Source organism: Nematostella vectensis, chromosome 13 (genome assembly GCF_932526225.1).
Source record: "Nematostella vectensis chromosome 13, jaNemVect1.1, whole genome shotgun sequence".
In the NCBI taxonomy this organism is placed as follows: Eukaryota; Metazoa; Cnidaria; class Anthozoa; order Actiniaria; family Edwardsiidae; genus Nematostella; species Nematostella vectensis.
In genome coordinates, this window is record NC_064046.1 from 7,452,517 (window position 1) to 7,469,719 (window position 17,203).

At 48.7% G+C, this 17,203-nt stretch overlaps 3 protein-coding genes across 3 annotated transcripts; 2 read left to right on the forward strand and 1 right to left on the reverse strand.

Annotated features, from left to right (window-relative positions):
- The first annotated feature begins 2,902 nt into the window (after positions 1-2,902).
- On the forward strand, positions 2,903-4,859 carry LOC116617401. Its single transcript, XM_032380099.1, has 2 exons — positions 2,903-3,793; positions 3,984-4,859. Exons 1-2 carry the CDS (start codon positions 2,903-2,905, stop codon positions 4,857-4,859), a joined length of 1,767 nt encoding a protein of 588 aa, XP_032235990.1.
- A 4,847-nt stretch (positions 4,860-9,706) lies between these two features.
- Positions 9,707-11,137, forward strand: LOC116617400. Its single transcript, XM_032380098.2, has 2 exons — positions 9,707-9,985; positions 10,376-11,137. The coding sequence occupies exons 1-2, from the start codon at positions 9,707-9,709 to the stop codon at positions 11,027-11,029; spliced, it is 933 nt and encodes a 310-aa protein (XP_032235989.2). The 3' UTR covers positions 11,030-11,137.
- Positions 11,138-13,123: 1,986 nt separating this feature from the next.
- Positions 13,124-15,769, reverse strand: LOC116617387 (neuromedin-U receptor 1). The gene is made up of 2 exons (XM_032380078.2): positions 15,453-15,769; positions 13,124-13,835 (listed from the first exon to the last, which is right to left on the reverse strand). The coding sequence occupies exons 1-2, from the start codon at positions 15,767-15,769 to the stop codon at positions 13,403-13,405; spliced, it is 750 nt and encodes a 249-aa protein (XP_032235969.1). The 3' UTR covers positions 13,124-13,402.
- Positions 15,770-17,203: the final 1,434 nt, after the last annotated feature.

Here is a 17,203-nt window from a genome sequence, read left to right on the forward strand (position 1 = left end):
CTCCCCCGCATAACATCAAAGTAAAAGTGAACATCTTTGTGCACTTCGTTCCTCTATATCCCGATATATGTTCAATTGTTCCAACCACCTATCCCCGCTTTCCATCTTTTCTTGGATTTACACACCATGCCGAGACGTGTTACTATCAACAAACCCTGAGATAGCCACAGCATGGTCGTACGCGTCCAGAGTTTGTTGGACAGAGTTATGAAGGAGTCTATGCGGCCAATTGTAGGATCTTCCCTCGTTCATGTTTAGACGAGTCCAAATGTCATCCATTGTTTGAAAAAGGCGAGCGGCGTAAAGACCTTGGATAGGATTGTGCGGTTCGTCCTAACGGCAAAACGGACACGTTTGTTGTTGGTTGTCGGCAGCTTGAGTATTATTCCACTGCGTTAAGCACTCGCTGTGGATTTTCTGTTTGCAGCAGAATGTAGAGGTATTTAGGTTTTCCTCTGAAAAGCATATGCAACAGCAATCGGCCATGGTTTCGTGATATGCTATAAGCCTGTTTGACGCACTATAAGAACCCTGTTTGACGCAGACGCTGTTTGCATAGCATAATATCGCGCTAGGATCTCGTGTCAAAGCAAAAACAAACAAATATTCGCTAGTGAGTGTTTAACTGATATGAACATCAAGGTTTTATAAGCAGGGCCTTCAATTTTGTTTTTGTATTTAAATGAAAATACAAGATTTATGGTGGGCAAGTTAACGTTGAAAACACGGGACGGTTGTAATAAGGTCCCATAGCATGCATGTGTCAATACAATACAAACAATTAAATGTAATTAGCGAGTGCTTGCATAATATCAGAATAAAGTACCCCCTACTATTACAATAAACAAAGTTCGTTCATGTACAGCAGTCATTTTATTGGCATTTAAGTCGAGATGAAAAAAAAAAAAGAAATGGTATTATGCGTATTTTAGATGGTTGATGCTTGGTGTCCCAGCTATTACAAATAAACAACGTTGACAGTCCTAATTAGATTTCATGCCTGATATAAGGATTAAGTGCCCAAACTATTAAAAATAAACAAAGTGGTGGTTCTAATCGCGTGCTATTTTCCTAATCATTTAGTGAATTATATTACGTTTGGATGAGAATTGATGCGCCCTGACAGATTTCACATATTTTTTGCCCTTCTATGGTAAGGTCACGGCAGTAAGGGTCAAATATATTTTTTAGATTCTTTTACCGGGTGCTATTATTGGCAGGTACTTAATTGTTTAGTTATGAATCCGCTTTTATAAAAGGGGGTACGGTATGTTTTTATTTCACACTATCAGCGAGTCTTAATGGATATCGATGAGCCTTCATAACAAGAGTTACTAGAACTATTACCGAGTCCTGATGGTGACAGTCAGGACCCCATCGAAGTAGATGGAGAGCAGTATCTCCAAGAGCTATTAGCCTTACTCCCTTTACCATGTAGTGATGGTGGTGGGGCGGGTGATTCACCATCAGAGTTAGAACCGGACTTTTTCGAGGATATGTTAGGCGCTCAGGATGAATTTGTAGCCCAAAATCAAGATGAGACCCCGGTGACTTACTCATCCCTTGGGGAGTTATTTAACGATTGTTATAGCAACGAAACAGCGCAAGCGGGTGGAAGTCAACGCTTTGTGAGTGGTGATGTGGACAGTGACTCTTTACAGGGGTATTCTCTACAACAAGTCTCTACGCGGCATAGCCGCAAATTCAACACCGACTTAACCGACTACTCTCTAACCATCAAACTGCCGGAGAGAGACGACCTTGAAAAGGCGCTTGAGGACTTAGAGTGCGTGCTTCAGCGACTCCTCGATGATGTTTTAGGAGATTTACCCCCGCAAGATTCCGCCCGCATCACGTTGGACGCGCCAGGCCTAACAAACCCGGTCTCCCTACCCTATATGCCACGACAATATCTCACGCCTTAGCACCTCATCGATGTGGTGGAAACCGTGGCTCAGTCAAATGCAAATTTTGTACTGGAGGGTCGCTTTTCTGTGCGCGTGAATCCCACCCAAATGCCACGTGGTGGTAGCTGGAAGGTCCACAGCGGGTCCCTGGGGATCGCAGATTTTGAGACGTGGTTGCGGGAAAAGAGGACAATTGTAAGAATAATGAATACAGATGAAATGTGTGCCTCTAGAGCTATCGTGGTGGGGTTGGCGCACAAAACAGAGGATATACAGACATATCGACGGTTGTACCATACCGGGGATGGTGGGCGTTATCTGCTCGAGCAGGGCCGGCGTGCCAGGGCGCTCCACGAGGCCGCGGGGGTCCCTATTCGTAAATGCGATCTCGAAGAACTGACGGAATTGCAAAAGCATTTGGCGGGTCAAGGTATTGAGATTAACGGGATCTCCCGGCAGTACCTTAACGTCGTTGTATACCCCGGTGACTTGGTTGACCCCAAGCATCACCTATGGCTATATCATACCGGTGACCACTACCACTATGTGACCAAGGTACCGTGGCTACTGGGGCGCGCTTATTTCTGTTTAAAGTGTAAGAAGCCTTATTCAAACCGTGAGGCGCATAGCTGCGTGGAGCTGTGTCGGAGTTGTGGCCGGGAGGGATGCTCACCTACCCCTACTTCTAGAGGAGATGCCCCCCGTTGGGATTGGATGTATTGTGGGGAATGCAATAAGTATTTCCGGACATTGACTTGTTACCAAAATCATAAGGAGATCCGGGGGAGGCGGGATCAAAAATGGACGTTTTGTCATTGGTACTATAAATGCAATGACTGCGGAAAGTCTGTTGAAAGTCAGCGCAGCAGGAAAGTGGTGATGAACATGTTTGTGGGGAGTACCGCTGAAATATCTGTAAGCAGTTGGTACCCCAAGACCACCAATGTTTTGTGACGGTGGGGAAGGCGGTTGTACCAGCGCACAACGACGAAGACATGGATTCTCTCCTTATTTTTGATTTCGAGGCTATGCCTTTAACAGACAAGCATACGGTGAACTATGTAGCGGTTCAGAAACTCTGTAGGCTTTGTAAAGACGCCCCAATGGATGTGATGGAGTGTATGAAGTGTGGCCAGCGAAAGCATGGGTTCCGGACTGTGGCCGAATTCTGCTCCTGGATTTTTTCAGGGGCAAACCAAGGCTACACATGTCTTGCCCATAATTTCAAAGGGTACGACTCATACCTTGTGCTGGAGTGGGTTTTTGCCAACGGGTACAAGCCCACTGTTATCTTTAACGGTGGAAAGACATTGTACATGAACTTTCCCGCATACAAAGTGGACTTTAAAGACACACTAAATTTTATGCCTTTTGCATTGAGCAAGATGCCAAAAACGTTTGGTTCCGAGCACATTGCATGCAAAGGCACTTTTCAACACATCTTCAATACCCCCGACCACCAAGATTACGTTGGAACCATCCCCCCTTTGGAATATTACGACCTCCCTGGAATGAAGGATGAGGCAGCACAGGCGCTGAGGACTTGGCACGCTGGCGAGGTGGCCAGGGGCGCCGTGTTCGACTTCCAACAGCAACTAGCAAGTTACTGCCACAAGGATGTCGAGGTGTTGACAAGGGCAGTGCTAGCCTACGACCGGGAATTTCGTGAAGCTGGGGGGATCCCCGCGTTCATGTCAGCTATCACCTTACCTTCCTTGTGCATGAAGATTTTGCGCCAGAACCACCTACCCGAGCAGAGTGTAGCAGTGATCCCACCCAGAGGTTACCGAGGGAACGATGTTTATTCGCTAAAAGCGCTACAATGGCTCGAGTGCAAGACACATGAGGATGGGGTGTTCATCCAGCATGCAGGGAACGGTGGTGAGGTCAAGATCGGGCGTTACAAACTGGATGGTTTCGCGCAAGAGACCAACACTTGTTATCAATACCATGGGTGCCTGTTTCATGGTTGCGCAATTTGTTATGACCCTGACACCAGGAACCCGCTGAACCATGTCCTAATAAGAGACTTGCGCGAGCGTACTCGCGACATCTCCTTACACCTCAGCGATCTAGGTTTTTAATCTGGTGGAGGAATGGGAGTGTCAATTCGACAAGCGACTGGCTAGCGAGGCTCACCTACAAGCTGTAGTGGGTGACGTTGAATGTAGCAAAGTACTTGAGGCGCGTAATGCTCTTTTCGGGGGTCGTACGAATGCTATCCAACTTCGCTGTGATGCTTCCGAGGAACCCGCTGGGACAATCATCGAGTACAAAGACTTTTGTTCACTTTATCCGTACGCCAATTCTCGCAAAAATTATCCAAAAGGCCACCCGCAGGTCATCACTTGTGACTTTGGGCCGGTAACAGAGTATAAGGGGTTGCTCAAAGTACGGGTCCTGCCACCACGCGACCTCTACTTCCCAGTCCTCCCAATGAGAATTAATGACAAACTGATGTTTGTTTGTTGTCCACGTTGCGCTGAAGAGGAACGCCAGGATAGGGGCTGCGACCACACCGATAACGATCGAACAGCCGTGGGTACTTGGACCCATGTGGAGCTGGCCAAAGCCTTGGAGAAAGGTTACCGTGTCTTCAAAGTATATGAGGTATGGCACTGTAAGGAATGGGGCCAGCTGTTAGGGGGGTACATCGCACAGTTCTTAACAAACAAGCAAGAGGCCTCTGGCTGGCCTGCATGGTGCCGGACCGACGATAATCGGGAGCGCTACTTAAGAAATTACCTGGAGCACAAGGGTATACGGCTGGATCCCCAGCGCATCAATCGGAACGAGGGACGTCGGTGCGTCAATAAAATCGCGCTGAACAGTATGTGGGGGGAGTTCGGGGAGCGAGATAACTCCCGGCGTACCGAGTACATTAAACATCCACCAGAGTTTTTCCGCCTACTGATGAGTGACGATGTTGAAGTGAGCGATTGCCTTTTGTGAACGATGAGCTTTTACAAGTCCATCACAAATGTGCCAAGTATTTCACGGCACCGAAAGTCCACTCCAACATCGTCATTGCCGCATACACCACCGCGTACGCGTATGCTCTACAACACCCTGGATACTCTGGGTGATCGTGTGCTGTACCATGATACGGATGGTATTATTTACAAGACTGCACCAGGCCAGACCTCTCTGCCCGTGGGCGACTACCTTGGTGAATTGACCGATGAGCTCCCACCTGGCGGCCACATCACTTTCTTCGTATCTACTGGGCCTAAAAGTTACGGATACCGAACACTTCAAGGGAAAGTGGAATGCAAAGTGAAAGGGCTACACCTCAATGTACGCACTGCAGCAGTAGCCAACTTAGATGCCATGGTGGAATTGCTTGAAGGGGTTGGTGAGGGCGAAAGGAACGTTGATATCCCCTTCTCTATTGTCCGCGACGTGCACAGCCGTACCTTACATACTCGTGCTATGTCAAAGACGTTTCGGGTGGTGTACAATAAGCGCGTGCGAAGAGGGAAGCGCACCTACCCCTATGGGTACAAAAACATTAGCTAGGGAGCTAGTCGAGATGTAAATGGTGGTAGATCTAAATAAGTATATTTTTAAGGGCGCGAACAATAAAGTATAAACTTTTTTCTTCTATATATTCATGTGTTCCGAGTGCTGGTGCGCCAGTTGAATTAAGAAGCTGCTTTGGTGGGTGAATGATAGAATTGGAGGCTGTTTTATTAAAAGCCCCCAAGGACCCGCAGCTGAGTTGTAAAGCCTATTTACATCGCATTAGGTGTTTCTTTAATTGCTGTGGGGGGAAGACTTATGGTCAAAGTCCACAGCCACCTGAATGGTACCCCTATCCCAACACCCGACACATGGAAAAGCGAAAGGGATGAGACGGAAAAAGTAGAACATGGGAAAAACACCTCGACATTTCCCGGGTTCGATAGTAGGGCGGGGTCGAGCTCGGGAAAGCTTTCGAAACCGCTAACAAAGACGAAAGCTCATAAACAATCCCCAAAGGTCTCAAAGAAATCGTCCAAACAACTCCATGATAGCTACTATGATCCCTCGGGCCCGGCGGCCTATGGTGGCGTGGATAAATTGGCGCGGGCCATACGTAACAAGGGGGTAACCCGTCAGCAAGCCGAGTTATGGTTACGCTCGCAACCCACCTACACGCTCCACCGCCCTTACCGTCGACGATACAAACGCCAGCGTTTCATAGTGCAAGGGATGGACGAGCAATGGCAAGCGGACTTGAACGACATGCAATCGTTGAAGAAGCATAATAGCAACTTTAATTACATTCTCACTGTTATCGACGTGCTGAGTAAATTTGCCTGGGCGTACCCCTCAAGAACAAAACCGGAAATGAACTAGTCAGGGCGTTCAAAAGTATTTTTAAACAAAGTGGTCGCAAGCCTGAGAAACTCCAGACCGACGATGGCTCGGAATTTAAGAACAAAGTATTCCAATCTTTTTTGAAGACACAAAAGATATCTCATTTTTCTACACGTAGCGAGATAAAAGCGTCGATCGTGGAACGGTTTAATAGGGCTCTAAAAAGCAAGATGTGGCGGTACTTCACTCACAGAAACGCGGCGGTACGTCGAGGTACTCCCGAAGCTAATGCAGAACTACAATCACACCTACCATCGCAGTATTAAACGAAAGCCGGTGGCAGTGGTCACCCCGCGGGACGCCCAAGAAGTGTGGCACACCGTGCTATACGGTAAAAAACGCCGCAAACTGGTGAAGCCCAAGTTTGATGTGGGTGACCTGGTCAGGATGAGTAAAGTCAAGGGGGTGTTCTCTAAAGGGTATTTGCCCAGTTGTACTAAAGAGACATTCAAGATTAGCAAGCAATTCAACAAAGGCAATCCTTATGCCTAGGAGCTTGTGGAGAGGGATGGGACACCCCTGGAGGGGAGGTTCTACGAGCCCGAGTTGCAGCGCGTTGATGTGGATGAGGAGAACGATTTCTTTACGTGGAGAAAATCCTTGACTCACGCGGGCGTGGTAGGAAAAAAGAATATATGGTCAAGTGGGAGGGATGGCCCCATAAATATATTAGCTGGGTGGCCATCTCGCAGCCCCACACCGCCCAGGACGCCACGGTGTAAAGGTCCATGTACAATTTAGCCAATGGCTAACGAGTACCACGTGTTTTTGTCAAGTAACGCGATTAGGGTGCTCTACCGGGGAACACTGCATCAAACTTTGGGATCGTGCACGACCACCGGCTTGATTTGTCCGGTGGACCGTATGAGTGCGCTGTCACTAGTGTGGTGGTTCCAAACACATGGCTACTCTTCTCGGATTTCGAGCACACTCTTTGGATCTAAGTTAAAGTCACACCTGATAGGCGTAAAATCATCCCTTACGCTCAATGGGTAAAAGTCAAAATCCCTACTATAAAAAGAACGTCCGACATGTGGGTAGAGACTGCTAAAAAAGTTCCCTTGAGAGTTTCTCCAACCTGCCATACGTTTATGATATGGTGGCGACCCCAGGCCCACCGATCAAGCTGACGCTCAACCAGCAAAAGAAACAAGCAACGCTGACTTTAAGCGGGCCCATACAACTCTTGGTCTCTCGAACACCGTATCGCCACGATTTTTGCGGCTGTTGAACCCCGATGAGGAGTTTTTGGTGCCGGGTATTCGTATACGTTTGGCATGCCACCATGGTACGGGTCACCAGAAGAAGCAAACCAGGAGTATGCTGTCTACGACTATATGGAATGGGTCCCAATGCGCCGTTCTTCCTCGTTTGTCTCGATTGAGAATGCGCCTGGCCCAAAGGAAAACCGTTCCAAAACTACTATTTGTACTCAAGGCACACAACAGGGTGCGTTGTACCCGGGGGTCTTCACATCAAAAGGCGACGATGGTGACATGCACGGAGAAAACTTCCTCAACCCCAAATACGGTTTTCTTTTCTCGACACTTTTAGAATTCAAATTGCCGACGATAGTGGAAACATCATCAAGTTCCAATCGGGCGCTGTAAAAGTGGCCTTGCATATCAGGCCCCAAAAGAGGTGACTGTATTATTTAAAAGTTGGTCCCCTGAGCACCATTACTACGTACATACCCGGGCACACGACATCTCCCCCAACACCTGAGATGGTGAAGGCACCCAACTGGTTAAAGCAAGTCGCTATGGGGTTGCAAGAGAATATAGCCAAGGAGTTACGTGAAGACATGGCTCAGGGAGGGCCAGCTCAGAAAGGAAAGGGAAGATTTCGGGGAGCGCCCGTAACACAAGGAGGAAGATGCTGTGGCTCTCAACTCACCCAAAGTGGCCGCGGGGTCTTTCGAGGTGCTCCTGTGACCCAGGGTGGCCGTGGGGCTCAATGGTCATTGGTGCTTAATGGTTCACTCCCATTCCTAGGGATACCAATGCCAGCGCAGCGCGGTGGTGGAGGTGGCGGGAGTGCCCCAAAGGGGATTGGCAATACTTTGAGCACTGCCTACCAGCCCTTACTTATCCGCATTCAACCTCCCTCTCCCTCACGCAAAAGACCAGGAACCACTGGGCCGTCTACTACCAAGTAAAGAAGAAAGAGATAAAAAGCCACCGCTATAACCGGCAGGCACCATTCAACACCAATACCATACACTGTCAGGAGCTCCGCAGCATGGCCGTCTCCGAAGCCACTGTTTACAAAACCTCCAAAATAGGTTATGTCCAATTACATCGTCCTGAAAAAGACGTTCCTTTCCATGATGGTCAAAATCACCAAGGCCGACGACAGCAACATAGATAACAACCAATCACTCGGTCTGGTCAACTACCCCGTTGGGAGCCTTTTCAAACAGAGGCTTTGTGGAGGCTCAGGAGGACCTTTATCCCTACAAAGCCTATTTCCAAGCCCTACTGAACTTCTCGAAAAGCGCCCACGAGACCTACCTGGCTGGTAGCATGTGGCACAAGGACACCGCAGGGCACATGAATACCCACGCGACCAGCGGGGCGGAAGCTGATAACCAGGGACTTAAAAAACGTGGAGCGCTAACTAACGCCGCACGGGCAACCAAAGGCGTGGGTATTGTTGAAAATGTGCACTCTGACCTGTTCTCCAGCGACCGGTATTTGATACCTGATGTGGAGCTCAATGTGGAATTCTTCCTAAGCGGGCCTAAATTCGCACTGATGTCAACTGCCCAAGACGAGAAAATAAAGATACATGACCTGGCCCTCAATTTCTACCACGTCGACCCAGCCGTGTCTACCGGCCTGGAAATCGAGAGAGCACTCAACGCGGGGTACACGGCCGAGTACCCGATCGTGAGCACCACGATCCAGCCGCTGGTTATCCCTATAGGGTCGAACACCTTCCAAAAGTTCGACTTGTTTTTAAACAAAATCCCAAAAAGGTTCACCATGGGACTAGTCACAGGTAACGCGCTGCTCGACAGCTATCAGCACAACCCCTAAGATTTTGGCGCAGTCGACCGGGTAGCCGAAACCATGGTGAGAGTCAAGGGCGAAACACGTCCATACAGCGAAGCCCTTACCTCGACCCCACCAGGGTACGCCCTCATGTACCGCTCCCTACACAAGTCGGTGCTCGGCGACCTCGTGGGTGATGGTGTGGACATTACCCCTGAAGAATTTAAGAACGGGTATGCGATCTACGTCATCGACCAAACTGAGGGCCATAACGCTGCAAAAGGTAGCTACCACCCAGAGTATAAGGGTCGCGTTCACCTCCAGCTGCAGTTCAAACAGCCCACCACTTCAAACTTGTATTTGCTGGTCCTAGCTGAGTGGGACAATTGCTTGAAAATTAACAAGGATCGACAAGTCGTCTTCGCCCCAAACCTCTAAGAAATGTACACCGATGAGCTGGATGACATCGCGTGCAACGATGAGCCATTGGCGGCTGTGTTTGGAGGGGTACTGCCCAGTGACAAGCTGGGCAAGCAAAAAAGAAAAAGCGTTGGGGACACGGCCTACATCGTTAACACCGACCCTAGCAATAAACCTGGTATGCATTGGCTGGGTGTCTACGAGACTCCTGACCATCTTGAGTTTTTCGACAGTTTTGCTTTTAACCCCCGCACTTATGGGGGTGGTATCCAACAATTTTGTCTCCAGCACAATATTATCGTGAAGAACAATCGTCGCGTCCAATCCCTAACATCAGAGACTTGCGGCCGCCATTGTCTTTTTACCTCTATCACCGCTCAAGGGGGATCCCTATGCACCGAATTGTAGAACTCTACTCCAACGACCCACGAATGAACGATCACAGATCACAGATGCGCACAAGCCCTACGACCATAGAGGGGGCGGGGACAAACTACATCCGCTACACTTGGCAACAGTGTGCCAAAAAACAAAAAGACGTAGTCAAATGTTTATGCCTAGGATTATGAGGTGCAAGAAAAAAAATTGTAACCATTAGCAGAAAGAGAATAAAGCAACCTTAAACACTGCGTGTCTAAACCATTCCTTGCGGTCTATCATGGATGACACACGGTTTTGCACACCCTGTAGCATTCTCGTCCCGGCCCAAGCCAATCTGGAAAAACCACCTTTGTTCACAGCCTACTAGAACAGAAAAAAACAGCATTTGACCGAACACCCCAGAAAATAGTCTATTGCTACGGCGCCCACCAGCCTCTGCTGGAAGCCCTGAAACAAAAACTTGGTGTCGTGCTCCACAGGGGGCTCCCCGAGTCCATAGAAAAACTCTTTGTACCGCAAGAACGACCTGGAGTCCTCATCATTGACGACCTCATGGGCGACCTAAATCGCATGAGCGACATCTTCACGAAAACATCCCATCACCATGACATCACTGCTATCCTGATCCTGCAAAATTTGTTTCCACCGCAAAAAGAAGCGCGCACCATTTCGTTAAACGCCCACTATATTGTAGTCTTTAACAACCCGCGAGATCAGTTAGGCTGCCGTAACCTTGCTGCCCAGGCATTCCCCAATAGGGTAGGTTTTGTCATGGATGCTTTCAGACAGGCGACGAGCGCCCCCTACGGGTACCTCCTCTTCGACTTTCATAAAAATACCCGTCCGGAGTGCCGACTACGCTCCCACGTACTTCCTAGCGACCAGCGTAGTTACGTCTACGTACCCGTGGAAGACGTGGATCACATTTGCGTGTTCACGGATAAATACACCCCAACCATCTAGGAACACCGTCATTCAGGGGTACCAACGGCACGTGAAAAGAGCGCCTAAAAATGTCTAACATTCGTATCCGGGGGAAAATACGACGCTTACCATACCAGTACTACTACAAACGTCGGGGGGGGGGGGGGGGGGGGGGGGGGTGAACGCCCCACAGGCAGCGCTAGAGCTCGATGGGTAGCAGAGCGCGAGTTCGCTACCAGAGCGAACCTCACACCCCCTGAACGTCCCTTCGGCCTGAGCGACGACGATACCGATGAAGAAACCAGCACGTCCGCTACCACCGCCACCACATCACCCGCAAGCACAGTAGAACAACCGCGGGAACAACTAAACCTACCCTCCATCCCCATAACGCCATTGAACAGCAGGCCTGCTACAGGTACCGTCAAAGAAAGATTTAGCACAGCCCCCACCGCGAACACTCAGGTGTACGGACCTACCGGGCATTCCCTCACTCTCGCACTTCACTGTACACGGTACCCGACGCTGTGCCCGAAAAAGTGAACCTTAGTGATTTATTTGCAAATAAATCAGTAGCAGTGTTGGGGGTAATGATAGCGATGATAGTGTGCAACTGCCAACTACCCCAAGCATCCCATCGATGTCTCCTCGCAACCTCGGATACACCCCACTACGTAACAATGGTAGCAGAGGAAAACCCCGACGCAAGTACCGCCGTTTGTCCCGTGTCACCGAACACCTTGATGGGGAGGTGGTGACCAAATGCACCACCCGCCGTCGCACCACCTGACCCCAAACGGGGGATCTTTAAAAAGTATGAAAGACACAGGACACTCGCAACTATGGACCGCCCACAAAAAGGTGGACGCCACTGAGCGCCTCCCAGAAGGGGTCGGGGGAATTGAAAAGAGCCATGAAAAAGAACCCACGTTTTCGACTGTACCTGCCTGTGGCGAGGCTACGGCAGCAACGTAGCGGCCTCACCTTCCACAACCCCATGGATTAGATAATAAAAGGACAGAATGCTATAAAAATACCACTTCGGTACCCGCCACGGAAAGGCCGGAGAAAAAGGGCTTCCAGAAAACGCCGGACCAAGAAAAGAGGCCACCCTACGTTGAGACCACCACGACAACGTGGGGGGCTGGGCCCACTCGCACTACTCGCGGGGGCCGGCCTCCTACCCATTCTCGGGAACTTATTAGGCGGTAAATTATATAAAAAGCGCCGCTGGCTAGCCACAACCCTCATTCACACCATGCCGGTTACTGGGAAAAGAGGAAACCGTAAAAGTGAGGCTGCCCACTCCACCATCACACTCACCGTCAAAGATCCCACTACCCACCAAGAGAAAACAACTCCCTCCACCGCAGGAAACCCCTCGATCACGAACGATACCCACACCACCAAACTACCCGCCACGACGACCAAACCCACGTCGACTTAAGACCCTGAAACAGTTAACCTCACCACCCAGAAGATGGACTACTTTTTAGAAACGCAATAAAACAATCACAAACCACACTCTTCATTGTCTGTTTTTATTTCCCTTTTTATTTACAGTCTTTTTTTACAACCAATGTCACGCTTCCCAGCCCATGGACGTGTCTCTCCACGTTTGTCACACTACGACGCTGCCACGGTGTGAGGTCGTGCATCCTGATAGGGAAAATAAAATGCTGACCAAGGACCTCTTGGTGGTGGTGACAAAAACCCATCTCATTTGTGTAAAACTCCTGCCCAACTTTCTCGATAGCAGTTTTTTTTACCCTCAGGATAGCCACAAACGTCCACTCAGGACCCGCCATAGTTTAACTACTCTTGGCAATGACCTCCTGCGGTCCGTTCAGCCTCTTTACTGTGCCCATCACGGAGAAACGTGCGAAGGGGTACTACAAGGGACCGCCAAATTACATAGGCACCCACACGTAGACCGAAACAAAACCGAGACCGCCAAAAACACCACTCAGTAAACTCACAATAAAATGCTTGTACATTACCACTACAACCGCTGCACTGGGACAACAACTGGGAGCACCAGCCCTTGGCATGGCTATTTTATTAGCTAAACCATCCAACCGTATTACAGAGATATGACAACACCGTTAACAAGTGAAAAAGCACCTTTTTTTATTCCTGTCAACGCATCATACAACGATGCCGCTATGACCTTATACTACCCCCTGGATGATAAACACACAGCACTACGTCAACGCGGCCCGTTAAGCGGAACCCTGAGCGTAACAAGAAATGCGCCACCAATGCATTCCTTTCCTCCCCTAGACACCAGGGCACCCCATATACCGATACTTGATACGCACGCATTCCTTTCCCCCCCTAGGTCCCAACCCACACATACCGATACTTGTCACCGGAAATCCTTTAAGCTAGGTGTGGCACATTCACCACATTCTACGCATTCCTGCCGTCCCCTATACTCACACCCCTTACTACTGATGTGGGGAGAGGCTGCTGAGGGCTGGTTTGGCGACGTTTGCGGCTCAAGTACGTCAGAATGCGGATGCTCATGGCGATCAGGACAATCCCGGGGATGAAAAACACCATGATGGAAATACCGAGGTTTAGTTTCACCGAGAGGGGGTCGTCATCGATTAGGCAGAGTTGAGTATAGTGATCCGCGTCAATGGTGTATGATTTCATAGTACCGGTATATCCCGGGTGTATGGCTGCGGATATTGCGCCCACAAGCCAGGCCATCAGAACTGCTCGCAACACCGTCTTCCTGGAAGGTCTGGCAAGTGGAAAGTAAATGCCCAGGTACCTCTCTACGCCCAACACCGAGATGTTGGTGATGGTGATGTATATGAGCACGATCTGGAAATACCTGAAATAGGATGTCAGCATCAGACTAGCCTGAATATCAGATTACCCTGAGATATTTTTTACTTGTTACCAAATACCCAAGAATACGGAGAATGATTCCCGTTGCCGGAGTATTTAGAGGATGGTTTAGTTTGAGAACTATGCCAATGTCTTTCAAGCACCCAATTGTCTGTCTCCCTTGGGGGGATTTGAAATTACAGGAAGGAGAGGAAGAGGTACATTTCCAGAAAGTCAATTTATTTCCGTACGTTATTATGTGTTTTGGCGTGCCATTACGATTGTATTAATAATAAGTAACTTTGTCCCGAAGGGGTCATTTTTAATTTTAAAAAAAATCAAAATTATTGGCTAGGAATTCGGAGTGTTTAGGAGGTCAATTTGACAAATTGGTTGAGGGTTTACTGTGGGTAGGGAAGGGTATTATGGGTGGGGGTGGGGGTGTGGGAGAGAGTACTATGGGTGGGTAGGGAAAGGTATTATGGGCGGGGGTGGGTATGAGAGTACTATGGGTGGGTAGGGAAGGGTATTATGGGCGGGGGTGGGTGAGAGAGTACTATGGGTGGGTAGGGAAGGGTATTATGGGCCGGGGTGTGGGAGAGAGAGTACTATGGGTGGGTAGGGAAGGGTATTATGGGTGGGGGTTTGGGAGAGAGTACTATGGGTGGGTAGGAAAGGGTATTAGGGGCAAAGGTGTGGGAGAGAGTACTATAAGTGGGTAGGGAAGTGTATTAGGGGCCGGGATGTGGGAGAGAGAGTACTATGGGTGGGTAGGGAAGGGTATTATGGGTGGGGGTTTGGGAGAGAGTACTATGGGTAAGTAGGAAAGGGTATTAGGGGCAAAGGTGTGGGAGAGAGTACTATAAGTGGGTAGGGAAGGGTATTAGGGGCCGGGGTGTGGGAGAGAGTACTATGGGTGGGTAGGGAAGGGTATTATGGGCCGGGGTGTGTGAGAGAGAGTACTATGGGTGGGTAGGGAAGGGTATTAGGGGCCGGGGTGTGTGGGAGAGAGTACTATGGGTGGGTAGGGAAGGGTATTAGGGGCCGGGGTGTGGGAGAGAGAGTACTATGGGTGGATAGGGTATTAGAGGCCGGGGTGTGGGAGAGAGTACTATGAGTGGGTAGGGAAGGGTATTATAGGTGGGGGTGGGGGTGTGAGAGAGAGAGTACTATGGGTGGGTAGGGAAGGGTATTAGGGGCCGGGGTGTGGGAGAGAGTACTATGGGTGGGTAGGGAAGGGTATTAGGGGCCGGGGTGTGGGAGAGAGAGTACTATGGGTGGGTTGGGAAGGGTATTATGGGCCGGGGTGTTGGAGAGAGTACTATGGGTGGGTAGGGAATGGTATTAGGGGCCGGGGTGTGGGAGAGAGTACTATGGGTGGGTACGGAATGGTATTAGGGGCTGGGGTGTGGGTGAGAGAGCACTATGGGTGGGTAGAGAAGGGTATTAGGGGCCGGGGTGTGGGAGATAGTACTATGGCTGGGTAGGGAAGGGTACTATGGGCGGGGGTGTGGGAGATAGAGTACTATGGGTGGGTAGGGAAGGGTATTATAGGTGGGTGTGTAAGGGTGTTATGGATGGTTGGGTGTGAGGGGTACATGTCTGTACGCTATTGAAATACCTATGAACATGGCAAATGGTGTTTTTTTCCAGGAAATCAGTGGTAAGTTCTGCTAGTAGAAGTGGGATTCCCACCAGGCCCGGCATGAGATCGGACAGGGCCGGACTTCGGACAAAGTATTTAGTGGTGATGCGGCCCTGGAAAGTCGTGGTAATGCCCTTTCTGGGTTTGACCAGGTAAAGTACCAAGCTATTCCCACAGCACGAGGTTATTGTGATGAGACCTAGGAAGGTCACGAGGATCCAGCGTTGGCGAACTGACGTCCGCACAAACTGAGGGGCCGTGGTAAGGGTGCTATTCGTCGCATTGGAATCCATCACTTGGCAGAAAAGACTGGAAGGAAATACAAAGACCACTTTGAATACCTGAATAAAAGGAAATAAAGTAATATGGGTGAGTCAGTATTTTAGTCCGAGACATTTGGGCAGTGAACTTATATGGCAAACATGATAGCGAAGCTCCCACGCGGCTCCCACGGAGCTCCCCCGTGACGCGATGTCCGTCCGTCCGTCCCCAAAAAGAATCGTATGACAACCAAACTTGGCAGGTGTCATGTATGTGTGGGAGGTGCAAAACTGTGGTCAAGTGATTTTTTACGTCATCGGTGACGTCACTAGAAGCAAAATCTGCTGACGTCATCAAAATAAAAAAATGTTTTTATTTCACGAAGGAAACATCGTATGGCAACCAAACTCGGAAGGTGTCATGTAGGTGTCAAGGGGGATGCAACAATATGGTCAGGTGTTGTGTGACGTCTTCGATGACGTCACTTCAAGCAAAACACGTGATTAAAAGCAAAAACATTCATATCTCTTGAAAGAAACATTGTTTCACAACCAAACTATTCCGATTTCATTAAGAACAAAAATATCCATATCACATGAACGAAACATCATATGACAACCAATCTTGGTATGTGTCATTTATGTGTCAATGGATGTGTAACAATATGGTCGTGTGATTTTTGACGTCACATCTTAAAGCAAAAATATGCTGACGTCGACAAAATTAAAATATATATTTCACGAAAGAAACATCGTACGACAACAAAACTTGGTAGGTGTCATGTATGTTTAAAGTTGGTTGCAATGAGGTGGTCACGTGACATCATCGATGACGTCACTATAAGTAAAACTACCAACGGCGAAACATCGTATAACTAAACTTGTTGTGTCATATTTCAAGGAGGTGGGGGGGGCAGTGGGTTTAACAAGTTGGTCGCGTGATCTGTGAAATCGTCTAAGTCGTCAAAAACAGAAATATAAAGATAATATTTAATATTTCTTAAATTATTAGCGAAAATAAGCAAAGCTTTGGTCGTTTTGGAGCTCCGCTTTTAGGCAATGCCAAAATCTATATATTAGCATTTATACAAATCTGCATCAATACTGTGGGGTTCTGAAAAATCGATTAGCAGTATCGATGCAAAAAGCGATTACATGGAGTAAACGATTCTTCGTTTACACCATATGTTTTTCTGTACGCTCGACTTGTGCAGGGTCAATATCACTTGACAACGCGAAAAACCTAACAAAGACACACTTCAAAGAAGTTCGCCGCATTTCCTAACCAGTCTCGTCTACTAACCATGAGGGAACCATTGCCAAATGCGGGGAGTAGAACTTTAGTTACTGGTTCTCGTGATAAGACAGTTTGAAACTTATTGGAATTTTATCCTAGTACATAACAGAAAACACAATTTTTAATTAATTTGAAATTGTATTGACGTGTTCACGTACACAATTTTAGCG

Bases quoted from the DNA above. Each gene is read 5' to 3' on its own strand.
- LOC116617401 (XM_032380099.1), top strand. From the start codon at position 2,903: ATGGATTCTCTCCTTATTTTTGATTTCGAGGCTATGCCTTTAACAGAC. The intron at 3,794-3,983 runs GTCAAGATCGGG...TCAGCGATCTAG, and splicing joins ATGCAGGGAACGGTGGTGAG to GTTTTTAATCTGGTGGAGGA.
- LOC116617400 (XM_032380098.2), top strand. From the start codon at position 9,707: ATGTACACCGATGAGCTGGATGACATCGCGTGCAACGATGAGCCATTG. The intron at 9,986-10,375 runs GTGAAGAACAAT...CACACCCTGTAG, and splicing joins GTCTCCAGCACAATATTATC to CATTCTCGTCCCGGCCCAAG.
- LOC116617387 (XM_032380078.2), bottom strand. From the start codon at position 15,769: ATGGATTCCAATGCGACGAATAGCACCCTTACCACGGCCCCTCAGTTT. The intron at 13,836-15,452 runs GTATTTCAATAG...ATCCTATTTCAG, and splicing joins ACCATTTGCCATGTTCATAG to GTATTTCCAGATCGTGCTCA.